Below are 26,537 nucleotides of genomic sequence, written 5' to 3' on the forward strand. Positions count from 1 at the left end.
ACATTATTTATCTTTGCATTCCCTGGGAACTGGGTGACAAAATCGTCATCTCTTTTTGTAATAGGCCTAGGTTAGATGCATACCTAGGGTGAATTTTTGGCACATTTACAAACAGAAAGGTAGAGCCCTGTATTAGCTTATAGTTTTCTTTCTAGTCTTCCTAGAAAGTTGCCCTTAAGCTGTTTTACCTAGGCTATAGTGATATTTTGACAGTCAAGCAAGAATAGTAAGGAATTCAGTCTAGTTCTTGGGATTATTATTAGCAAATAACTTTTAAAAAGGTGAAATTAATTTTTAAGATAAGCAGTGTATGTTTGAAAATTTGGGAGAAGATTTAAATTTAGGAAGATGTTATTCAAATACATAAATTTTTTTAAAATTGAGCCATAGTTTACATATTTTATCTTTATTTGATTCATAGAGTTCTTGCCAGTCTAATCATTGTTATAGGGCAAATACCTATATCCTTGCTACTTAGTACTTCAGGCAGATACATTAGTAAAATTACACTGGGATGTAGAAAATCTTTTTGAAGGGAAGTTCTGAGGTAAAAATCTAGTCATAGGTCCAAAAGAGTTTCTACTTTTGTTCAGTGACATTAAATGCACTTTAATTATCAGAGTACCAAATGTGGGGTCGTGTCTGACATTACTGCTAAGGTTACTTGACTTTACTAGCTCAGTTGCTTCTCTGGGTTAAGCACTGTGCCACCATTATAACTGATCTACTTAATTAAAAACTTTCTATTGCAGTTACTATGTAACTGCTTCTGTTGATATTTCTTAAACTCTTAATGATGAGAGTGTTTTCTCCTTGTTTCATTTACTGATTGATGCTTTGAGAACAGCACCTTACCTGATATTTTAGTGAGACTAGGCCCCTTTCAGATACAGTCATAGAAATTTTGTGTTCTCCTTTCTAGGACTCAGAATGCCCCCTTAAAATATGAACCTGTATAGCAGTCAGACCACTGTAAGGTATGCTTTGGGAAAGCTGCTGAGTAGTCTTCAGAGCAAGTCCCAAAGGAGAAAACAGGAGTATCTGATCCAGACTCCACAGAGCCTGGAAAACTGTGTAGGAAAGTTTACTCCAGGACAGAAAGATCATATTCTTTGGATCAGACTCGGGGCAAATATATACCTGATCTGTCTGGAAATAACAATTTTACCTAAGTAACAGAGAAATTTTTTGTCTTAGAAGAGGAAGTAGCTTGGTGTAGCTATTCTCCTTACCAGTTCTCTATTAATTTAGAGAGTAGGACTTTCTCTGCCTTACTCCACTTCCTCACCCCTTTAAATGATGGGAAAGAGAGATGGAAAAAGATTTCTTATATAGTCATTTAGCAATAAGACATAGAGAACTTAGGTAAGAAACTTGGAAAGTTTTGTTTTCTTTCTTTTTAAAATGATTCTCCTGTGTAAGATGGGCAGTCTGTCAACTCAGGCAATAAGAGAAAAATCTTTACCTCATTCATTGATTCACTTTCTTCTGACAATTTAGTGGCAACTTAAAAAAAATTACAATGAATTTCAACTAGCATTTATTTTGAGTCCAGGTTTTTTGCAAAAGATGAAGACAGTTGTATTCAAAATTGAATATTTTGAAAACTGAAAACTAAGGTGACTTTGTGGCTTAGGTATTTTTAACAGTGACTTTCTCATAACTTAAAGCAGACTTACCAAATATTTTTCAAACATGAAGGACCCTTGTGAGAAAGCTTCATTATGCCTCTGGTCTCAACAGAGAGATTCTGTGGAACACAGTTACTCATTTTTATGCTGATGATTATTAATAGCTCCACCATAATTGCTTATTGACAAGTAAAACAATTGGATGATTCCTTAGATTTGACTGTATCTTCCTCAAATCTAGAATGCAGGTATGATGAGTTTCTAAGATTCTCTGTTTTTAAACTTCCAAAATGAAGGAGATGAGATTAGTTAAGAATATCAGATGGCAGCATTTTTTTTTTAATCTCCTAAATACTCAGATTATATCAAATGGGAAAAGTCAATTTCTTTTTCCCTTTAAATCTGAAAAACAGACTTTTAAAACCTTGTAAGAATGAAACCCTTGTCAAGGGAGATGAGTTAGCAAGAGAATTTTATCTTTACAGAATTTCTCTTTGCCACTTGTTTCAGGTTAATGGTAAGAGTTACCCGCAGGCTAAGTTGCTATTGGGACAGATGGGGGCATTGCATCCAGCCAATAGGCTAGCTGCTTATATCACAGGCAGGTTGCGACCCTCAGTCCTGGACCTCTCAACCCTCAGTACTGTCATCTCCAAGGTAGCATCCAATGCCAAGGTGGCTGCATCCAGGAAACCACGTACCCTGTTGCCTTCAACATCCAATTCCAAAACGGCATCATCTTCTGGCACTACAACAAATCGCCCTGGGAAGAATCTGAAGGCGTTTGTCCCGGCAAAAAGACCAATTGGTAAGTTGGACTGTTTATATGTTTTGGGAAGGGTTGTGACTTGGTGCTGGGCCAGTGGATACAGATATGGAGGTTGTAAAACTTAGAGAAATATAGAAGTTGGCACTTTATTTTCTTGATGTTTATCTTGCCTGAATTTAAATATTTTTTTAGTAACTCTTCTGATGACCTACAATACTAAATAAATTGAATTATAGTTAGTTTTATAGTTATTTCCCAGACTTTTAGACTGGTTTTGTTAATGTAGAAAAGACTTAGCTTTTTAATTTTGTTTTTCAGAAAGGAATACATATTCCTAAGTACTTTCCCTAATTTACTATTTCTCCTATGAGGACTGGTGTTTTTTGGTAACCAATCATATGTATGTTCCTTAAATTTATGAAACCAAGGAACTAGCAAAATCAAAATGCATTGAGTTAGTGTAGACTTAGAGTAGAAGGCTCTTGTAAAACATAATTCTGGAAACATTGCTTTATTATACTTATCCCTATTCTGAGAGTAAAAACTTAATTTATTTAACATCTCAGTGTTAGAGTCTGTAATAAATTGCCTCCTTGAAATCATTTGTATTTTAGAATTGATAGTGTATACAGTTGATTTTATTGGATTCCTCTTTTTGTTTTTTCACATCTGTTTAGAAATGTTAAGTAAAAATGTCATTTGCTGTGTTTTTATTCCTCTTAATAGGAAACTGAAATCTCTGGCTAAATGCTGGAGTTGTGTGAAGATGGAGTATAGGCATTACCTTAAAAAGAACTCTTTCTACCTCTTGTTAAAAAGGTAGCTTTAACTGGTGATTTAAAAAAAAAAGATCGTCTTATCCTGCCCTCTTCTGAAATGTCTTTTTGCATATTTCTAAAATGTAAAACTTGACTGTCTTTAAAAGGACAGCAATAAAGAGGTAGAGGTGCTGTGACAGAAGGAAGTGGTGGAAACAAGTTTTAAAATTAGAATTAGGAATACAATTTCCTTACTTTCTGGCTCTGTTTCAGATGATGAAGTTGTGTGCTGCTGTGCTATACAGTCTTTTTAGTGTTCTGACAGTTTGACTGTATTGCGTAACCAAAGGAATTTCAGAAGGAACATCTAATTTTATTCCCTTTAGTTGTTAGAATTTTGAAAGTTAGGTTTGGGTGGACAGGTGTGTTTGACTTCTGTGAGTGGAAATTACAGGTAGGTAGTACCTGTAAGAAATTGACCCAGTGGTGCACAATAAATGTTGATAAACACAATCACTACAAGGATGAAATATGAGAACTGAAGATTTTTGACCTGCAAATTTTTATTTGCAGCGGCTCGACCCTCTCCTGGTGGTGTGTTCACACAGTTTGTGATGAGTAAAGTTGGAGCCCTGCAGCAGAAGATCCCTGGAGTTAGCACACCCCAACCCCTAACAGGGCCACAGAAGTTCAGTATCAGACCTTCTCCAGTAATGGTCGTCACACCTGTGGTTTCTTCTGAGCCAGTTCAGGTGTGCAGCTCTGTGACTGCTGCTGTCACTACTACCACCCCTCAAGTGTTTTTAGAAAATGTTCCTGCTGTGACACCTACGACTGCTCTATCTGACGTGGGAACTAAAGAAACTACTTATTCTTCTGGTGCCACCACTGCAGGGGTTGTTGAGGTCTCTGAATCTAATACCAGCACCCTTGTAACACCTACCCAGTCTACAGCCACTTTGAACCTTATCAAAACGACTGGGATAACTACCCCTGTGGCTTCAGTTGCTTTTCCTAAGTCTTTGGTAGCATCTCCTCCAACCATAACTCTTCCTGTTGCTTCCACTGCCTCCACCTCCATAGTCGTGGTGACCACAGCTGCATCTTCCATGGTGACCACACCAACTTCATCTCTGAGCTCTGTTCCCATTATACTCTCGGGAATTGATGGGAGTCCACCAGTGAGCCAGAGACCAGGTAAGGCCTAGATGTTACAAGCGGGTTTACTTTATAGCTGGTTATATAACTTTGTGGTTCTGATAGAATTATAGGTATATATCAGGTGTTTCTGCTATAACAGAAAAAAAAACTTTACATTCTGCAAAACTGAACACTAAAGATAATGGACCTTGTGGTAAAAACAGGGTTAGGACAATCAGTCAACATTTGTGCAGTTTTGTAACCAGTGAGTGAGTGAAAGTTGCTCAGTCATGTCTGACTCTTCGTGACCCCATGGACTCTAGCCTGCTGGGTTCCTCTGTCCATGGAATTCTCCAGGCAAGAATACTGGAGTGAGTAGCTGTTTCCTCCTCCAGGGGATCTTCCCAACCCAGGTGTTGAACCCAGGTCTCCTGCATTGCAGGCAGATTTTTTGCAGTCTGAGCCACCAGGGAAGCCCCAGAATGCTAATAAAAACTGTTACCTTCGAGATAAACAGCCTTATGGTTTAGTGGGGCTAGAGATTTTCTCAGGAAATTAAAAATATTCAAAAGCATTAGAATGGAAATGCTACATATGGGAGTGGAACTCTGAGCCAGTAGAGCAGCCATTAAAGTGGGTGCAGGAGGAAGTGCAGCTCTTTTTTTCTTTTCTTTTTTTTTTATTTTAGTTGGGGGCTAATTACTTTACAATATTGTAATAGTTTTTGCCATACATTGACATGAATCAGCCATGGGTTTACATGTGTTCCCCTTCCTGGACTCCCCACCCACCTCCCTCCCCATCTCATCCCTCTGGGTCATCCCATTGCCCCGGCCCTGAGCCCTTGTCTCATGCATCGAACGTGGAATGGTGTTCTGTTTCACATATGATAATATACATGTTTCAATGCTATTTTCCCAGAACGTCCCACCCTCACCTTCTCCCTCAGAGTCCATAAAATTGTTCTATGCATCTGTGTCTCTTATTCTGTCTCGCATATAGGGTTATTGTTACCATCTTTCAAATTCCATATATATGCATTAGTATACTGTATTGGTGTTTTTCTTTCTGGCTTACTTCACTCTGTATAATGGGCTCCAGTTTCATCCATCTCTTGTGTGTTGAGAGCTAAGGGCTCACTTCTCTGAGGGAACCAGATGTAGATGTGCCTTGTTTTGGGAGTGGGAGGGTTGCTGCTTTATATTTAAAAAGGACAGATCAGAGGGTGTCTGCTTATGTTACAGCCAAGCTGAGGGCCTTTTCTCTCCTTGCTTAATACTAAAATTCTAGGTCCTCTTGCCTAGTAAAAATCATTTGTGAATCAGCCCTACTCCTATATACTATTGACATTCTCTTAATTATTATACATAAACTGATTGGAATAGAAATAAGAAAGCATGTTTCTTGTTTAGGACTCTGATATTTTATATGTCGAATTTTTAGTTAAAATTAAATTTCTTCTCTTGTTGGCTTAGTTTAAGTGAATTTGAAATAGAAATAGTTCACACTTTGGTCACTTTTATATCCTAATTCAACCAGCTAAAGTAAGTTGTTACCTTCGTAGACTCAAATAAGAATTAGTATGGAAAGGAATGTGAGAGACGAGGCTTTGCAGGATATAGTGTGTGTGTTAGTTGCTTAGTTGTGGCCAACTCTTTGTGACCCTATGGACTGTAGCTGACGAGGCTCCTCTGTCCATGGACTTCTCCAGGCAAGGGTACTAGAGTGGTTGCCATTCCCTTGTCCAGAGGATCTTCCTGACCCACAGATTGAAGCCAGTTCTCCTGCATTGCAGGTAGATTCTTTACCATCTGAGCCACCAGGGAAGCCCCTACAGGATATAAGGGGGAATAAAATAACTGGCAACAGTTCTATCTTGGTTATTGATAGTTTTCCTACTAAATATTTTTGTCTTCAGGGGCATGGTTTAAATCCCTGTAGATATTTTAGGAAAGAAGGGATTTATAAATTAAAAGTGCTGTTGAAAGGAAAAGTGGATGACAGTGTCAAATTTGTTGTCTTTTGCTACTTCCTGTCAACACACATACCAAAAAATGGCTAATAATCTTATTTCAAAAGTAAGATTGTTGTTGATGAAGCCTTTTTGATTTCCCTTTGAAACTCACAGTTCACATCTTGTCATATTTTAACTGGTCATATCTTCTAAATCATGTATTCTAACATTTCTTTGTATTTTTAATTATGTCATGAAACTGAAGTTTTGTAGTTCATTTTTTCTCAGATTTCAGTCACTCAGAACACATGTTCAGGTATTTTGCTCTGATTCCCATTTGTACTCTCCTATAATTGATTTACTGTTTGTATTTAAACCAAGTCATTTGTTCACGTAAATATACTTTTAAAAGGAGCAGTATTACTACAGTTGGAAACCAACATTACTTGCCAGAATGGAGGGTAGTCTCTTAAATAAATAAACTGAACCAATAATAATAAAAAGTATCAAATACTAGCCAGCTCCTGTGTGTTTTTAACATGTGACTTGCTCTCTGTTAATGAAGGAAGTTAGAAAATGCTGGCATAGTCTTTTTAATTTTCATATTAAAGACATAATATCAGAGACATAACTTCTGTATTTAATCAAAAGATTAAAATTCTCACAGTGGAATATGGTGTTATTCTATATGACATACCACCTAAAAGTATCTTCTGTAATACTACTTGAGGAAATACTAGTTGCATATTTTCTTATCTGCTCTTCTATAAATGGAGCTGACTCAAATCACTGCCAGCTTCTAAGGAACTATGTGATTTTGCTATAGTTTCATAAAGTGGACCCCAACTCGGGGATTTAGACCTCTGACTTTTTCATTTGACTTTCCATCCTTTTGTCTTTCCCTTCTTCCCCTCTCACACAGTGCAATAAATAATCACTTATTTAGTGTTTATATTAAAGACTGCTTTGGGAGTAATTTGGTTTTGAATCATTCTGTAAAACTCAATTTGAATAGAAATTTTCAGGAAATTAAGAATGCTTTAACATGTTTCTTAATCACATAAGATAGACAATTTTTTTTTGTTTAAAAAGTTGCACACTTTTGTTTTTATCAGTTTGGTCTTGTGTTTCTTTTTCAAAAGTAATCATGGATCTTCTATAGTAATTTGTCATGTAAATGTTAAGGAGCATCACTTTCTTTTAGAAATTAGATACCTTTTTTGGGCAGAATGCATATTACATATTAAAATACTTGTTTTGTTTGGCTTGTTAATTTTTCTGTTTAGTGATAGACTGATGAAAATTTTTATTTAATGTCAAAAAAAGAATAATTGAAAATATGTTAAAGAAGTTCAGTAATTTGAATGGTAATATTAGACCACTTTCATTTATGCTTACTGTTATCATTATTCCTACTTCTTTAATCCTATGACCAAAACTCATACTGTTTTTTCCCATATCCTTGGTGTTTTCTTCCAGACATTGAAGTGCATTTTTTGGTACTATTAATGTTTTAAAATCTCTTTTAATTCACATCCTCTGCATTAAATTTCTGCCTTTTCTGTTTCAAAACTATGTTTTGCCTCTTCCTAACCAGGCTTTATTTCCCCACTTCTTTGATGTCTCTTAATTTCATTCCATTTTGGGGGAATATGTGTTTTTTTTCCTTCTGAAAAGTAATTTTCACAAATCTGTATGCTTTGCTTATTCATCAATGAACTTTAAAAGCCAAGAAGTTTTTTTGTACCTTGTGATTTTTAGTCTTTGACTTTGTCTTCCGTGAGTAAGACCTGTTACACTAAGTCATAAGCCTGTTAAGTGTTAACAGCCTGAATTTTTAAGTAGAACAGAAAATTTACTTGAACTTTAATGAGAATCCAGGTTTAGAGGCCTGCTCATGTTCTTTCATTAGGCAGAAGTATTATCTCTCTAAATGAACCTCTTGACAGTTGATACTTTCTTTTTTCACCAGTCTAAATGTAAGGCCCTGTAAAGTCTGGTTAATACTTAAGTTCAAAGTAAATTATTCTCAGCGTAAGTCCTGTAAGTCATATCATGGACATACAGAATTTTGCCACCTCTGTAATTTAAACTTGTACTTATTTGTAGCATGGTTAGATTCTTTGTCATAATTATTTTTTCCCAAGTATTAAAGGGAAATTCTGATACTATGTTTCCATTTCCTGTTTTTCAGAAAATGCCCCTCAGATTCCAGTGGCTCCTCCACAGGTCTCTCCTAACACAGTGAAACGTGCTGGACCTCGATTGTTGTTGATTCCAGTGCAGCAGGGTTCTCCTACTCTTAGACCTGTCCCAAACACACAACTTCAGGGACATCGAATGGTCTTGCAGCCTGTTAGGAGTCCAAGTGGAATGAACCTATTCAGGCACCCTAATGGGCAGATTGTCCAGCTTCTCCCTTTGCATCAGCTTCGAGGATCTAATAACCAGCCCAACTTACAGCCTGTCATGTTTCGGAACCCAGGTATAAAGTTAGAGATATTTTGGATAAGTTTCTCTTTTCTTGAATCATTTGGTCATATGGTATATTAATATACCAGGATTGGTCTTATAAGTCTCTTGAAATCACCTGTTAGAAAAAAAATGTGTACTTTGAAAGTCTTTGATGTGGGCAATGGTGATTTAAAATGCTTTTTTTTTTTCCTCACCAGGGTCTGTGATGGGAATCCGTTTACCCACTCCTTCCAAACCTTCAGAGACTCCACCTTCTTCCGCTTCGCCCTCTGCTTTCTCCGTTGTGAATCCTGTAATTCAGGCTGTTGGGTCTTCTCCAGCAATGAATGTTATCACTCAGGCACCATCATTGCTTTCTTCTGGACCTAATTTTGTGTCTCAGTCTGGTACATTGACTCTGAGGATTTCCCCTCCTGAACCACCAAGTTTCACAAGTAAAACAGCCTCTGAAACCAAAATAACCTATAGTTCAGGAGGGCAGCCTGTTGGTACAGCCAGTCTTATTCCTCTCCAGTCTGGTAGTTTTGCCTTGTTGCAGCTCCCAGGACAAAAGCCTGTTCCCAGCTCCATTCTTCAACATGTTGCTTCACTTCAGATGAAAAGAGAATCTCAGAATGCAGACCAGAAAGATGAAACAAGCTTTTTAAAAAGAGAGCAAGAAACTAAGAAGGTTCTGCAATCAGGAGGAGAAGCTGTAGAGCCTGAGACTAATATAATAAAACAAAACTCAGGAGCTGCTGTCTCAGAAGAAACTCTGAATAATTCCTTGGAAGATGGGGGTGATCATTTAGATGAAGAATCCCTTATAGAAGAAGGGCCTGCAGCTGTTAAACCTTCTGAGCATGTCTATAGCACTGGCTCACACATAGGTGAAGACTATAAAGATGTTGAGGAAGAATATGGTATTAGGAACCATAACAGTTCCAAAGAAAAACTGACTGTTCTAGAAGTTAAGACCATTTCTGGAAGAGCCAGTAATATGACAGTCCAAAGTGTGAATAATGTGCAACTTAAAAAACTTAGTGATGTGAAAGTGGAACAGCAGAAAGGCTTAGACAATCCAGAGGAAAAATCAAATGAATTTCCAGTTATCTCTAAAGAAGAAAGCAAAGTTGAATTTTCAGGCAGCAGAGTTGTGGAGCAGCAATCTAATCCAAAGCCAGAGGCCAAGGAGAAGGGATGTGGAGAGTCTCTGGAGAAGGACAGCATTAGGGAGAGGTGGAGAAAACACTTAAAGGGCCCTTTGGCCCAGAAATGTGTTAAAACTTCACAAGAAGGAAAGAATGAGACAAATGAGCAGTTAATTAAAGAAACAAAAACTTGTAAGGAAAATTCAGATGTGTTTCAACAAGAACACAGTATTTCTGATTTACTTGGAAAAAGTGGAACTACTGAGAATGCCGGAATTTTAAAAACTGAATGTAATTCTTGGAGTAGGATTTCTAGTCCTACAACCTTCTCCATTGTCCCTAGGAGAGCTACCAAAGGGAGCAGAGGGGATGGACATTTTCAAGGTCACTTACTGCTCTCAGGAGAACAGATAAAACCAAAGCAAGAAAAGACGGGTGGGAGAAGCAGTACTGACTTCACTGTTTTGGAGTTGGAAGAGGAGGACGAAGAAGATGAGAATGAGAAAACCGATGATTCTATTGATGAGATTGTGGATGTTGTTTCTGACTACCAGAGTGAGGAGGTTGATGATGTAGAAAAGGTGGTGAGCCCATTTTTGTTGTGACTGAAACCTCAAGAATTTAAATGATTCATTAGAGACAATAGCTTTTCCAGAAGATAACTAAGACCTGATACATTCAATTGGATGCCTAGGTTTAAATCATAAAAACTTTGTAGTTTTTAGGCTGTGTCAGTCAGGTAACATTTATTGAGCTTATATTGTCTTTTGAGACTTGTCTGATATTATACAGGAAGGCTGATTTAAGCCTTGGGGGAATAGATGCTTTGAGAGTCCCTATCAAATTCGGTTTTTTAAAAAAAGTCCTGAAATCACTACTCCCATTTGATCTCAGTTTCTTTTCACATTTTTTATGCAAAGTTATTGTAGCTTATCTGGTAGATGTATATGAGAAACGGAATGAGTGGCCTTAGAACTGGAAGATAATTTGTCTGTCAGCATTTGTAGAGATGTTTTTTGTTTTGGAGAGAAACGAAAAACATCATTTAATATTTTAATATCACCCTGCCTAAAGTTGCTTTCTAACCATCTCCAAAAATTAAATAATTAGTGTCTAGAATTTATATTCTGACCTCTGGTCATCTTCCTTTGTAATTTGACCTTTATAATTTATTTTTATTTTTTTATTTTGCCGAAGCCATTTTATAGACTTCTGTGTAGAGTTGTATTTGCTGAACTAAGTAATTGAGCATCAGTATGATATAGGGCAGGAGTTGGGCAAACTTTTTTGTAAAGGGCCAGTTTGTAGCTATTTTAGACTTTGCAGGCTAGATGGCTGGCTTTTGCATCTACTCAGTTGCTGCTGTAGAGGGAAAGCAGCCATAAACAGTAGTGAATGAGTGTGGCTGTGTTCAAGTAAAAACCTCAGTTACAGAAACAAATGGGAGGCTGTGGTTTGCTGTCCCCTTCCCCTGATGTAAAACATAAGAAGGTTATAGCCATCTGCCTGTGGGGTGTCTTGAAATCGAAATTGTGTCCCTCTCTTCAGGAGCAGATAATACGGAGCTTTGCAGTGATTGTCTTGCATGGCAGTTTTAGAATCTCATTCCTTTTGAGATTCATTTGTTCTCTGTGTTACCTGGTCCTCCTCTGTTAATGCCTGGCTGTCTTAGGCAGATAAAATATAGCAAAAAGGTTTATATTTTAAAATTCTAAAATGTCTACATATTGAAATGTTTCTGTGTCGTTATTTCTGAACCTCACCTGTCTCGTTTGTAAATGAGATGAATAATTCTATATGCATTTGCCTCACGTTCCATCTATAACCTCATCCTTTTTGAGGACTTACATCTGTAGGTAGTTTAGGAGTTAGGTTGCCAATCTTGTTGCACTTTTTGCAGTCTCATTATAAGTCAGCCTAGCCAGGTAAGCGTCAGACCAAAAACAGTCCAACTTTATTTTAATTAAAATTTTTTTCTATAAAGGTTTATTACAGGATATTGAATATAGTTCCATGTTCCATACAGTAGGATTTTGTTGTTTATCCATTCTATATATAATAGTTTGCATCAGTCAATCCCTTACTCACCACTCCTCCCCCTTGGCAACCACAAGTCAAAAACAGTCCTGCTTTAAAATCAGTGAAAACTATTGCTATCAGTAGAACTGACGTAATGGAACCTTTAGAGTGTCTTAGTCATACAGAGTGGCGTTGCTTGGATTTTCAAATAGGAAATCTGACAGGTACACTGGCCATTTTAAAGTAAGGGCATTCAAATCTAAATTGTACATTGTATTTATGTATATGTTTGACACCTATGATAGCTTTATGCCTGTATTAAGCATTATATTGGAATAGTGTAAGAAAAGTTGTGAGTAACCTTTTTAATTTAAATCTTCCCTGATTAAGTTAATTGGATATTATTTACAAAGCCTCCAATTAGAGCCATGTAATACATGTTCTTCAGTTTAAGTATTATAAAACATCTGCCTACATTAGTATTCAAACTTTTGGGGTTCTGTTGGTTTTGATTCCCAAAGTTAATTTTAATATGCATTGATTAATACATAATATTTAGATGATGATTAAACTGGGGATCATAAATGATGACTTGAGTCATTTATGTCTGTTAGCCATAGGGAGCCTGTAATTTGGGAGTAAGTAATTTTTCCTGTGAGATTAAAATAGAACTAATAAAATGATAGGGGTGCTTCATTTTGAGTTGTGCTTCTTTGGTACAGTACAGTTACAGATGACATATTCTCAGTTTAGTTTCTGGCATAATAAACACTATTTTTAAAGGTGGACTTAGAAATTCTATCTGCATAGTCCATAATCCATATAGTTTGTGTGCATGCTAAGTTAACTTCAGTTGTGTCTGATTCTTAGCGACCCTATGGACCATAGCCCACCAGGCTCCTCTGTCCATGGGATTTTCCAGGCAAGAATACTGGAGTGGGTTGCCGTCCCCTCCTCCAGGGGATCTTCCCGACCCAGGGATCGAACCCATATCTCTTACATCTCCTGCATTGACAAACGGGTTCTTTACCACTAGTGCCACCCAGGAAGCCCCCCATATAGTCCTCTGTTGTGAGTTTCTTTGGTAGGTGCTCAATAAATGCTTACCGATTGACTCATCTTTTGGTGTAATAGTACAGCAAGTCTGGGCTTCTTTTGGTATCTGAAATTCTTCAAAAGCTCTCATTCTGTGGGATTGAGATACTCAGAAGATTGTCTGGGCTATATTCTATTTCCATATCTGCCTTGAATGTGTTTTTGTGGGTGTTTAATATGGGGTTAACCATGAAGCACTGTTACACTAGAACTTGAGTTTTTCTGCTTTCTACCTTCTCCCTCACCACAGTTTATTTGATTGCTATTTAGGTTTATGCAGCTTTAATATATCTGTACTTGAATTTGTCCACTTGCAGTAATATTGAAGCATCAACACAGCCTTTTGGAGACTCTTGTCTCTTTAGTTTAATATGTCTGTTGGGTTGTCAAAAAACTTTTTTCAGGTTTTTCTATACCATCTTGCGGAGAAACCTGAACGAACTTTTCGGCCAACTCAGTATATCGGTGATTTACAGTGTAGTTCTTGGTTGTTAGCCCTAACCATATGTTGTCTTTATGACCTAATTCCATTTTAAGATTAACAGGTTTAGGGTTATCAGTATTCATGGTTTAAGATCAATGTTTGGCACTGGTTGGCTTTATAAGGGAAACATTCAGTTGAAAAATTTAGGTGTGCTTGCTTCCCAATGTTTTATTTACTGTTGGACTGCTGTATTTCAGAATAACTGTATAGAATACATTGAGGATGATGAAGAACAAGTGGACATTGAGACTGTAGAAGAGCTCCCTGAGGAAATTAATGTTGCCCACATGAAGAGCACAGCTGTCCATACAGAAATTTTGAAACAGCCGTAAGTCTTATTTTTCTTTGGATTGTTGTTTCTTGTTGTAGTTTTGTGACCATAAGCAAAACTGAATGTTCTAGCCAAGAGTTCTGGGTAACTGACATAGTTCCTTTATTTCTCTAGTTTTTTTTCTTACTAGTAGATGAGGAAAGGAGCTGAAATTCAGAGATAATTAACTTCCTTGTTATTGCTAGGAAACAGTATATAAATGTGAATAATAGACTTTCCGAGCCTGATACATTGGCATTAAAATACTAGTTTTGCTAGTTTGTAGCTATTTAATCTTGGGCAAGTGTGTAATCTCTCTGAATCTTAGATTCTTTATCTATGAAATGAGGAAAATGCCCTGTTGAAAGGCATTAAATCAGATAATATATGAAATAACTAGCATAACTGACACAGTGGACTACTCAATAAAGTTCTTTATCTTTTAAGAATATGATTGTAAATTCTAAATTTGGTTACTTTGCTAGTTGAACAGGTGAGGTACAGTTAGAAAGTTTTTCCTGCCTGTTCAGCTGATGAGATGAAAATACAGAGAGAATGATGACTTAGGAAAAATTGTTATGCTTGAGTAAACCTTACATTGATTAGAAATTGGGGTATGAGAGAAAGAAGGTAAGAGTTATTTTGTGCCAGACATTGTGCTTTTCAAGCTATTATATCATCAGCTACCTAAAGTAGCAACGAGTTGAGAAAGAGTAATTTTTCATTCCTAGTGAGAAAGTCTAAGGTAGGGATATGGTGGTATTTTTCTTCACTCCAGGGCTATTTGGAGGGTCCTTCAATTACTTGGACTTCCCAGTTAGCGCTAGTGGTAAAGAACCTGCCTGCCAATGCAAGCGACACAGGTTTGGTCCCTGGGGTGGAAAGATCCCCTGGAGTAAGAAATTGCACCCCACTCCAGTATTCTTGCCTGGAGAAAACCATGGCTAGAGGAGCCTGGCAGGCCACAGCCCATGGGGTTGCAAAGAGTTGAACATGACTGAGCACACACAAACACCTCAGTTGCCTGTTGGTTATGATTGAAAGAATTTAAATCTCTTAAAAACTTAATTAGACTTAAGTTCAGTAATATTGCAGGATGTAAGTTCAGTATACTAAAATTGAGTTCTAAAACAATAGCAACAAACAAAAAATATATAATTAAAAATACAAAAAAGCTGTTTGGGATTTTTGACAGAAGTTGTGTGAGACTTTTATAAAATGTTATTGAAAGACATTGAAAAAAATGAAGAAAAAAAACATTGATGAAGATTTCAATAAACAGATTCCATCTTTATGAAAAGGGCCAAGAATAATCGACACTTAAAGAGCACAAACGTAAAGGAACAGATTGTTAAAAATTTCTGTCAGTAAAAAGGCAATTTCAGACTGTAAGAAAAATACTTGCAATAGGTGTTAGAGGATTAGTATCAAGTATATAAAATAATTCTTACAAGTCAATAAGAAAATGTTGATCCATGGGCTTCCCTGCTGGTAAAAAATCTGCCTGCCAATGCCGGCAACATGGGTTTGATTCCTAATCCAGGAAGATCCCACATGCCTCGGAGCAACTAAGCCCGTGGGCCACTACTCTCAAGCTGTGCTCTAGAGTGCGGGAGGTACAACTGCTTGAGCCCATGTACTGCAAGTATTGGAGCCCATGCCCTAGAGCCTGTGTTCCACAACAAGAGAAGCCATTGCAATGAGAAGCCTGTGAACCACATAACTAGAGTAGCCCCTGCTCACTGCAACTAGAAAAAAGCCTGTACAGCAATGAAGACCCAGCACAGCCAAAAATAAATAAATAAAATTAAGTAAATTTTAAAGAGAAAGGAAAGAAAAGTGTGACCCAATAGAAAAATAAGTAATGAATATCGTGGGCAATTCACAGAAGAGGAAACCTGGACTGCCAATAAACATACACAGATTTGTCCCCCCCCCCCACAAGTAATTAGATAAATTCAGATTAAACCACAGTGACTTTACAAATTTATACCCATAAGTTTGGCATAAATTGAGATTTCTGAAGTATTATTGTCTAGTTGTGGAACAATGGGAACATAGTACAGGTGGGGTGAGGGTATGAGTTATTATTACCTCTTTGGGGAGCAGTGTGATGTGACTGCAGTTGAAGATGTGCATGCATTTCTTCCATCCATCAGTTCCACTCCTACATATAGATCCTAGAAGGGTACACACACATGTACAAGGGGTCATGTGTGGGGTTGTCCATTCCAGCATTTGCCATTGTGAAAATTTGGATGCAACGTAAATAACTACTAACATACTAAAAAAAAATTTTTTTTAGAGAAGTCACACTTCGGAATACTATATAGCAGTTAAAATGATCAAACTACAAGTATTAACATATCTCATATGTAATGTTGAATGAAACAAATCAGTTGAAGAAGGATACACATTACATATAAGTTTAAAATGCTACACAATATTTTCTTTTTAAAGATGAATCAGTACATTCCTAGTAAAACTATATGAGAAGGAAGGAAGGCGATGAATGTGCCCATATTTTGGAGATATTTTATTTCTTAGGCTGAATGATAAATACCTGGATGTTGATTATGTATTTTGTTTGTACAGTTTTATATGTTTGAAATATTTCACAATTGAAAAACGTAATTTGCAGTTTTAGGGTTTTTTTGGAGACTGAGAAAAAAGGATATTGTTGAATAAATCATATTGCCACAAATGGGAATATGGGAAAAGAAGCCAGTCACAGTTTAGACAATTAGGGATGGTTTGGCTTTATATAGGTTTGAAATAGGTCTTAGATTATTGAATTTCAATAAGACTTTGAAAAATACTGTCTTTATTTAGGTGCCGTATGCCTGTCTCTGCAGATGAAAAAGCTACTGAAAGGAGTCGAAAGGTATTTATAGTATATTTAAGGATAATTGCTCATTTAATAAAATTGTTAACATTTGTCCTTACAGGTAAAACAACAGTAGCTGTATTAATTATGACTTTTTTCAAGGCTGTTTTTACCAATGAGTTAATATAATCAGCTTTTTTCCCCCTTAATGAAATTATATTATTACTGTTTTTTTTCCTAATTTTGCCCCCCCCCCCACCTAGTTGATAGAATAATTTAGAAGAATTAAAATGGTCATGGAATTTGTGAAACTTGATTTGCTTATTTGAAAACTAATTGTATAATGTAATGATGTGATGTGAAATAGGCTAGCATTTTTTCTTATCTAGACTCCTGAGTTTTCCAGTGACCTAAAAAATTACTTGTTATCTGAAATAATGGCTGGCAATTCAGGGAGCCATGAGATTATAAATTTTCTTTGATTTTCTTAATATACTGTGTAGGATATCATGGTACCATGATTAAGCAAGATTTTCTCCTTATCCTTACTAACGCTGTGGAAGAATTAATTTCGATTTTGAAAAATGTGTAAGTACAAAGTACAGATTGGGAGGTAAAAGAGGGAAGAAGAAATAAAGGAAAGGATATGAGTACTGATACCCTCATTTTAAAGAGACACTGTCTATTGTGGATGAAATGAGAAATGGAGATATAATTATGTTCTAGTTGCAGAGGGGTCAATAGAAGAACTAAATGATTTATCTGTATTAGGAAGATGCGATGGTGAGATGCAAGAGAGTGGTGAACTGAATTCTTTTCTGCATAGCAGGAAGTAAATAGTTAAAAATACTGTTTTTAATTTAGGATATAGACTTAAGAAGCAGAAAAAGCAACTCAAAGAATAAAAGTGGTTGTTCTGAGGATCCAGGTATAGGTGCAAGGCACAGTTGCTTTTCATTATAAGCTATTGACATTTTTATATTTAAACCCTGTATGCATCTACTACTTCTTTAAATGATTTAAAAACAGAATTAGAATAAATAAGAGAGAAAGGAAGCCTAAGGCATCCTGAGAGTTAAGGAAGACTTTCCTGAAAAATGTAAAGGTTTGCGTTTAATTGTTAAGTCATAAAGGAGGGTGGAAAGGGATAGGTGCAGGCAACAACCTGTATAATGACAGGGAGGTGTGGGATTATAGAGTGCTTAGGAAATTTATAGCACTTTGGAATGGCTGGAGACAACAGTGATTTAGGAAGAGTGGCAGTTGATCCTTTCCCAAATTGTAAAGGGTCTTATAGTATTTAAGAAAAAATTTTAAACTTGTTTTCCACTAGTCAAGTTTTTCATGTAATTTGTATCATAAGAACAACTCTTAATAATAAATTATACACATAAGCTTTTTTGGATTCCCTTTCTCAATCCCTCATTTGAAAACTGCTGATATTTGAGCTGAGAAGTGATATCACATTAGCATGTTTTAGAATTTATACTGTTGATTTGGAGAAAAGAAAGACTGGTAGTAAGAGGACCAACTGAGAGGCTATTAAGATACTCTAGGCAGAAGATGGTTGGTGTCTGATATAGAACAGTGCCATTTGGTGTGGTGGAAGAGGGTGGGTAGATGTGAAAGATACTTAGGAGGCAACCTTTTGTTTGGATAGGCTGCACAAGTTCCTCTAAAGCTAAAACCTGATTATTGGAGTGAAAAACTACAGAAAGAAGCAGAAGCTTTTGCGTATTATCGCCGGACACACACTGCTAATGAACGCCGCCGCCGTGGTGAAATGAGAGATCTCTTTGAGAAGTTGAAGATCACATTGGGGTTACTTCATTCTTCCAAGGTTTCCAAAAGTCTTATTCTTACTAGGGTAAGTCTGTAAAAGACAAATAAGAGCTTGACTAAAAGAATCTTCTTGAGATACATAAAAGGAAAAGGAAGAAAATTGAAATAGAACTTGTGTTTATCATTTGAATGTGGACTAGTGAGTGTCCAGTAAATCCCTTAGGAAGAAAATCCTTATGTTCAATCAGAGTTGCTTTTCATTGAAAGTCAGATTCTGAACCAGCAGAGTTAATTATTCATTTTTAAAATAAAGTTAGAAACTGATAAGCTCTGTTTACAACAATTTCTGTAAACTATTGTTCTCCATAGCACTCAGAAAAGTTTGTCATGGTAAAAGACACAAGAAAACTACTATTTTGACATACTTCTTAATGGTTGACAGTCACTTTAAAGGAAACTGTAGTACTCAAGCTAGCAGAAGTTTTAATTTTGCATGTAGAATAATAGCTAAGGTAATTTTTTTTCAATTGCTTATAATTAAAGGTTGGAAGGGTATAAGGCAAGCATTTTATCCCTCTAGAACAAGGTGGTTTCAACCAGATTTTGCTTAGAGTAGGAGTTGATTTTAAAGTTGATTATTAAAATCTAAGCAGACGTAAATAATCACTTTCCCTAGAAGTAGAAGCCAAAAAAGCCTCCTTTTTGGAATTGACTTTTTTTTCCCACTTGTATACTTTATTATTTAAATTTTTATTAGAGTATAGTTGATTTACAATGTTGTGTTAGTATGTTAGTTACTTAGCTGTGTTAGTGAACCAGTTATACATATACATTGTTGTCATTTAGTCCCTAAGTTGTTTCTGACTCTTTGCAACCCCATGGACTATAGCCCAGGCTGCTCTCTCTGTGGGATTTCCCAGGCAAGAATACTGCAGTGGGTTGCCATTTCCTCAGGGGAACTTCCCAACCCAGGGATCGATCCAACCTGTGTTTCCTGCATTGGCAGACAGATTCTTTACCACTGAGCCACCAGGGAAGGCCATACATATATATACACACTACATCCACTCTTATTTTAGATTCTTTTCCTGTACAGGCCGTTACAGAGTATTGAATAGGGTTGCCTGTGCTATAAATAGTAGGTTCTTATTAGTTATCTGTTTTATACATAGTAGCATGTATATGTCAGTCCCAGTCTTCCAGTTTATTATCCCTCCTACCTGTTTCCCCAGTGGTAACCATAAGTTTGTAAAGCAATAAAAATGGTTTTAAATGGCATTATAAAGTTCTCTAAAATATTAGATTTAAAAGTTTTTATTAAAGAAATTTGTGTAGACCTTACCTGTTTTTCAAAAAAATTGATGGACATGATATTACTATTTTTCTTCTAGGCATTCAGTGAAATTCAGGGGCTAACAGATCAGGCAGACAAGTTGATAGGACAGAAGAATCTCCTGACTCGCAAACGGAATATATTGATACGGAAAGTATCATCTCTTTCAGGTGAGATAATGGTGAATGATCTCTGGTAAAGGCCATAAATACAGGTTTAGTAAGGAAAATCATTAGTAGATCTTTCGAATACTACTTCATTTGAGTCTTGGTTCCCAGAGTTAACATCAGAATTACCTTTTGACTGGGTGGGACATTTTTTTGTGGATTATAATCACTCTTGACTGCCATAGTTTTGGGGGATATAGTTAAATCAACTGGACTCTATTTCTTATTATTATGTGGGGTCTTATAGAGAGTGACAGTTTATTCCCTCTCAACCTACAGGTAAGACAGAAGAAGTGGTCCTGAAGAAGCTAGAGTATATTTATGCAAAACAACAAGCATTAGAGGCACAAAAGAGAAAAAAGAAGATGGGATCAGATGAGTTTGATGTGTCTCCCAGAACTAGCAAACAGCAGGAAGGAGCTTCTGCATCATCTGTAGATCTCGGACAGATGCTTATAAATAACAGGAAGGGGAAGCCTTTGATTCTTTCCAGAAAAAAAGACCAGGCCACAGGTAGGAGGGACATTTCTTTGCTTTCCTTGATGCAGATGAACATTTAGTTTAAAGAACTGAACATCTTGGCCTTAATTTTAGTTTTAATTAGATGAAAGATGAGTTGTATTAAAAGAATATTAACTACATTAGATTTCATTTTCTAGCTTTACACACTCAAGCAAATCCTAATAAGTTATTGGTCATGGTAACATATAAGACTTATTTCTGGTAGGAGTTTATTTTTGTTAACCAGACTGTTTTTAATCAGATTGAATAAAGTAAATTGGTTTTGATTTCTTACTCTGTCCTGTATGATTTTGAAGATGAGGCTAAGTTGACTTAACATTACTTGTTTATATCCTTTGAGAATGGTATATCCTTTTCTACTCTTTTACTCTTTGGATAGCCATGTGTAGGAACCAAGGAAATCTGGTTTGTTATATCAGCTAAGAAGGTGGTGATGGATACTAAAATATGAGTTAGTTTTAGCATTGCACATTCAAGTGTTGTTATTGCTAAATAAGTAAGAACTTTAGTGACATTTAGTCCAGTCACCTTATTTTACAGGTGGAAAAACTGAGGTCTAAAAGCTTGAAGTAATTTCTTAGAGGTTTATAGGGAAGCAAACGTAGATAAAAGAGTGTGTACCTTCATCCTGCTTCACCAGCAAGACCATCAGAAGCATTCCATTGAAATAGTGGTTCCGTAGCTCTGTTCCTCAGCAAAAATAAAATTCTGTCCCTTAAGAGAATCAGTGGACAGGTAACCATTACTGGAAAATGGTTCAAAAAGTAAATTGTAAGTTGAGGTTCCCCAACAAAGTTAAAATGTCTTGCTTTTTAAATCAGAGTGTGGTTTTAGGCATGTCTCCTACATTCCTAGGCTGTACACTAGCATAATTGAAGATCTTTTATCCTTAACTAATTTCTGATCTTCTTTACAGAAAATACCTCACCCTCTAATACTCCACACACCTCTGCCAACATTGTGATGACTCCACAAGGGCAGTTGCTCACCTTGAAAGGTCCCCTGTTCTCAGGACCAGTGGTTACTGTTTCTCCTGCTCTCTTAGAAGCAGATCTGAAACCTCAAGTTGCCAGTAGTGCTGTGGCTCAATCAGGTATTGTCTTAAGTGTTGCCTTCAGTGGGTGGTGTAAAAGAGTTATCTCTGGTATCTCAAAGTGACAGAGAAAGCCTTGGAATGTGTTCTGTAGTGATAAAGAGCCGTTGTATTCAAGTCTGTATGAGAGCATTCTCTTTTTAGAACGTGTTTGGCTCTATCTGTGGTATTGATTGGTCTTTTTTTTTTTTTACCTGGGAATGGAAACTATTTTGTGATCTTTCCTAATTTCTAATCGTGTGCTAAGTTGCTTCAGTTGTGTCCAACTCTTTGTGACCCTATGAACTGTAGCCCTCCAGGCTTCTCTGTCCATGGGATTCTCCAGGCAAGAATACTGAAGTGGGTTGCCATGCCCTCCTCCAGGAGATCTTCCCTACCCAGGGATCAAATCCTCCTCTCTTATGTCTCCTGCATTGGCAGGAGGGTTCTTCATCCCTAGCGCCACCTGGGAAGCCCAATTTCTAATTAGGGAAAGAATTTAAAAGATGTGAAAGTAAAAGGAACGTGAAGTGAAGAGTCATTATTTTATCTTTTGGTGTTGATAAATATGTATCAGTTTTGTGTTGTACTCAGAGATGGTGCACTCCTACATTACCAACCTGATAAAGTTGGAGCACTCTCCCTTTTAGCGATAAGGAGTTGAAAAGGAATTTTTACTTTGATGATTTAGGTTTTACTAACCTAAATTTCTGTTAAGATAAAAGGGTATCTTCACCAATACTAATACTGCTAAACCCAGTCTGGAGGAGTCATCTTCCTAGAGTGCTGCCTCTAGGGCTTCATCTTTCTGTCAGAGTAGCAGTTATTGGGTGAACAGAATCAAGGTGCGTGTCTGCCTCAGGATAAAAAAATAAACTTGGGGAGCATTTATATAAAAATGAATAGAACTTTTATTAATGATGGAATATCAGTGTGTCTTTTGGTTAAATTTTACCTATTTTCTTGTTAGGCTAACTCTGTAGTTTGAAAAACTAGTATTTCCTTTCATCTTATTGCTAAAAGTAGATGGTGAAAATTTAACTCCTTTGAGATGGTTATTGGGTATGAATGGGAGAGAGTGCTTACCACTATAGATAAATGAGTTTTTTTTTTCTTCCCTAGAAAATGACGACTTATTTATGATGCCAAGAATTGTTAATGTGACATCATTGGCAACGGAGGGAGGTTTGGTAGATATGAGTGGCAGCAAATACCCCCATGAAGTTCCTGATGGCAAGCCACCTGACCACCTGAAAAACACTATCAGGAGTGAGGATAACTCCTGTGAAGATTTGGGTAAAATCTCTTCCAGAGGCAACCATAGAGATGTCAGAATGGCACTGGGTACAGCACAGGTTTATCTGTCACATAAAGATTCTGGTTTTCCACAAATAGTTGATGTTTCCAGTATGCAAGAAGCACAAGAATTCTTACCCAAAAAGATTTCTGGTGATACCAGAGGGAGTCAGCATAAATGGAAAGAGAGTGAATCAAGACGGGAGAGACTGAAGACAAAGGAGTCTCCATTTCATAAATTAAAGATGAAAGATCTCAAAGACTCAAGCATAGAGATGGAATTGAGAAAGGTAGCATCAGCTATAGAGGAAGCAGCATTGGATCCCAGTGAACTGCTAACTAGTATGGAAGATGAGGATGATACTGATGAGACACTGACATCTCTGCTCAATGAGATTGCCTTTCTTAATCAGCAGTTAAATGATGACTCTGTTAGCCTCGAACTGCCTAGCTCTCTGGATACAGACTTCCCAGGGGATGCTCGCCGGGCTTTTATCAGTAAGCTTCCTCCTGGGAACAGAGCAACTTTCCAGGTTGGCCACTTGGGAACTGGTTTGAAGGAATTGCCTGATGTACAAGGGGAGAGTGACTCTGTCAGCCCCCTCCTCTTGCACTTGGAAGATGATGACTTTTCTGAGAATGAAAAGCAACTTGCAGAACCAGCCTCTGAACCAGATGTGCTTAAGATTGTCATTGACTCTGAGATAAAGGATTCCCTCATTTCCCACAGGAAAGCGGGTGATGAAAGGAAGAGTACTTCTAGCATCCCTGCTGAGCCTGAAAGTGTGTCCTCACCCCCCATCCTACACATGAAGGGTGGCCTAGAAAACAACAGCACAGATACTTTGTGGAGGCCGATGCCAAAGTTGGCACCTCTAGGTTTAAAAGTAGCTAATCCTTCCAGTGATACAGATGGTCAGAGTCTCAAGGTGATGCCTTGTTTGGCACCTGTAGCTGCCAAAGTTGGGTCAGTTGGACACAAAATGAACTTAACAGGGAATGATCAGGAATGCCGGGAGAGCAAGGTGATGCCTACATTGGCACCTGTTGTGGCTAAACTGGGCAACACTGGGGCCTCGCCAAGTTCTGCAGGGAAATGAACTTAGTTGTCCTCAGGCAGAAGCCGGGCTGTGAGGGGAAACCACCTTTCTCTGCAGGCACCTGTTTGTTTGTGTCATGGGACTGTGATCCTTGACTTTGAAATGTGGTGAATGATGGTAGAGAAAGGGGGTAGGGTGCTGATGTCCGTATAAGAAATTAACTACTATGAGATTCTGATCATGTTAAAATGTGTTACCTCACTTGTGGTGCTGGGTCTCCTCATCCTCTCCAAGAAGATGCGATCCATTACTGAACACGAGGTGCCCCTCTTACCCAAGGAATTTGTAACAAGACTAGGTCCACAGTGGTTCCTAGTTCTTCCCTCCCAGAGTAAAAGCTGCTTGAGACTTAGGAGTTGCTATGGACTGAACCTTAGTTGATAGCTGTTGTTTTAAGTCTGAAGTCCAAGGAATGTGATGCACTGTGCAAAGGGATCCAGAAGAGGTAGCTCTTAGTTGGTGTTTCAGAAGAGGGGGAGAGAGGATGGGTACCATGGAATACCAAAGTGAAGGACTTAGGATCACCCAACAAAGTTTTCTCTTCTTTCATATCCCAAGTAGCTTCCATTCCCTCACCTTTTCAATCAGAATTATAAATCTAAGCCTTCTGGTAAAGTAGGAATGCTTTTAAAAAAGCTTTTATTACTAAGGTAATCATTTTGAGATGTAAAAATTAACTAGTTCTCCCTTACTGTGTTTGGGTGTTGAGAAGACCATTTCACGGTACCAAGGATTTCTACCTTGAATATATTTTTTGCGGGTAGACATACAGGGAGCCCTTCCCCTTTCACAAAACACATCACTCAAGAGAAAAGTAAAATGATAAGCATTCCCTCCCCATACCAGAGACAGTGGCCAAAAAAATAAAAAACTGTGGGGCTGGGTATTTCCCAAATCAAACCAGCCTCCTGGTGCTTGGAGGTTTCATTCACTGTTATCTGCACAGGATGTAAAGAAAAAAAAAGTCACAGTAGGCACTCTTTACCAGGGAAATAAGGCAGTATTTGAATCACAAGATATATTTTTTATTATCTGCTACCATGGATTCAATGATGTGTAGAGCTTTTTCACTCATTAGCTGTCAGGGTATGAAGGTCTGACAGCCTGTAAAGATAAAGATATTTATATTTTTGTATAGTTGTTTTCATAGATTTCTCAAAGGCTGAAGTTTTCAACCTAGAAGATGAGATTTGTATTGAGTATAGAAATGATGTTTCCTATCTAGTTTGTAAATAATCATGGTGCACTTGAGGGGTCTCTTGGAAACTCCTGGGGGCAAGAATCACTATTCTGAAAATGTATAGACTGGGATTTAGCTGCTGCATTTTGCCTTTCTTAAATAATTATATTTTGGAATGTAACCCCTGTTCTGTCTTCATTGACAGGATTTGCTTGTGTTGTGAAACAATAACACAAGAGCTTCCAGTGCCTGGGCTGTGCCTAGGCAGTGCTGTTTCTTCTACATCCCCTGCCTTCTTTATCCCAAATCCCACTCAGCATATCTTCAGAACTAGTTTGTGAAACCAACTCTGGAATGGTCCTAGCCAGTGAATTATTACCTCCGTGGTTGGTTCCCTTTCTAGTAACTCTGGTAATAAACAGATTGAAAAGGGTGGGAAAGTTTCCTCTGCGAATTGCACCGGGAACACATTCTTTGTTGGTTTTTTTATGCTACTTGCCTTTCTTGACCTCCTCATCAGCCTCCAGCCTTCCCACCTCTAAAGGTTACTGAAGGAGCTTGAAGTAGGTGATGAGTGCCCCTCAGCTTCTCATTATCCCTCCCTCTTCTCTTTACCCAGGAGATTTCATTCAATGCCTTAGCCAAGGAATCCAGCACCTGTCTTCCCTGCTAATAACTGTCCTTGGAGATGCTAGTAGTTTAATCCAGGTATAGCAGTTTCCCATTATTTCTTTGCTTGTCTTGTCCTCGTGTTCCCTCCTGACTTTCCAAGGCTCTTAAAGCTTTTGAGGGTCAGCCAAGGAGCAGGCAAGTGAGCGAGTAATCCTCAGGAAAAGAAGGACCATTCTGCTTCTGAACACTGTTCTCTTTTTTTAGAAGAAAATAGACAAATAGGTAGTATTCATTTCTTGATGGGAAGATATTTGACTGTTCATGGAAGATGTTCAGAGATAGAAATGAGAGATGATCCACTGTGTTCAAGGAAGGCTGCAGATGTCATTATAAACACCCCCCTCTCCAATAATGGTGTTTGCAAGACCTCTTAGAACTAGGGAGTTGCTAGGGCTAATTTGAGGAGGGCTCAGTCTTAAGAACAATCCTGCAGTCTTGATAGAAATCTAAAACTCTCCAAAAACTCCAACCCTTTAAACCTTACCCCAAGAGAAACTGATCTATGAAAATTCATGTGTGACTATGAAAGATGTAGTTGAGTGAGGAGTTGAGGAATTGGGAGGATAGTGAGCTCTCACCCTAACTATAAGAAGCATGATCTCAGTAGACCAATAATTCGCCTTTTTATACATCTGTAAATAAATGGAATGTTTTTAAGAATATAATTATGTCAGATTTAGCTTTTTCTTTTATATATTAAATATATATCTTTCTTTTTCTGCTTTTGAAAAATGACTATTTTTTTAGAAACCTAAGAACAGAAGAAGTTTGGTCAGTGGGAGAATGTATAAACTTGAAATAAATCAGTTACAATAATTAAA

General features: G+C 37.4%; 1 protein-coding gene across 25 annotated transcripts in view; it reads left to right on the top strand.

Moving 5' to 3' along the window:
* The window catches only part of MGA (MAX dimerization protein MGA), a 140,986-nt gene extending 114,449 nt beyond the window's left edge, over positions 1 to 26,537 (top strand). For 2 of the 25 annotated variants that reach the window (XM_081507720.1, XM_081507719.1), the window contains exons 14-24: positions 2,142 to 2,439; positions 3,732 to 4,355; positions 8,447 to 8,737; positions 8,925 to 10,441; positions 13,653 to 13,783; positions 16,598 to 16,649; positions 18,253 to 18,459; positions 19,766 to 19,877; positions 20,154 to 20,387; positions 21,313 to 21,489; positions 22,591 to 26,537. In XM_081507720.1, coding sequence (XP_081363846.1) covers positions 2,142 to 2,439; positions 3,732 to 4,355; positions 8,447 to 8,737; positions 8,925 to 10,441; positions 13,653 to 13,783; positions 16,598 to 16,649; positions 18,253 to 18,459; positions 19,766 to 19,877; positions 20,154 to 20,387; positions 21,313 to 21,489; positions 22,591 to 23,864 — 4,917 coding nt within the window. In that variant the 3' untranslated portion in view covers positions 23,865 to 26,537. Of the gene's footprint in view, positions 1 to 2,141; positions 2,440 to 3,731; positions 4,356 to 8,446; positions 8,738 to 8,924; positions 10,442 to 13,652; positions 13,784 to 16,597; positions 16,650 to 18,252; positions 18,460 to 19,765; positions 19,878 to 20,153; positions 20,388 to 21,312; positions 21,490 to 22,590 lie in introns of those variants that run through there. The other 23 variants (XM_081507722.1, XM_081507725.1, XM_081507723.1 and 20 more) reach the window with 15 other exon arrangements.

The sequence above is a fragment of the Giraffa tippelskirchi genome, chromosome 7, assembly GCF_054371585.1.
Source record: "Giraffa tippelskirchi isolate mGirTip1 chromosome 7, T2T-mGirTip1v1.2.pri, whole genome shotgun sequence".
Taxonomy (NCBI): domain Eukaryota; kingdom Metazoa; phylum Chordata; class Mammalia; order Artiodactyla; family Giraffidae; genus Giraffa; species Giraffa tippelskirchi.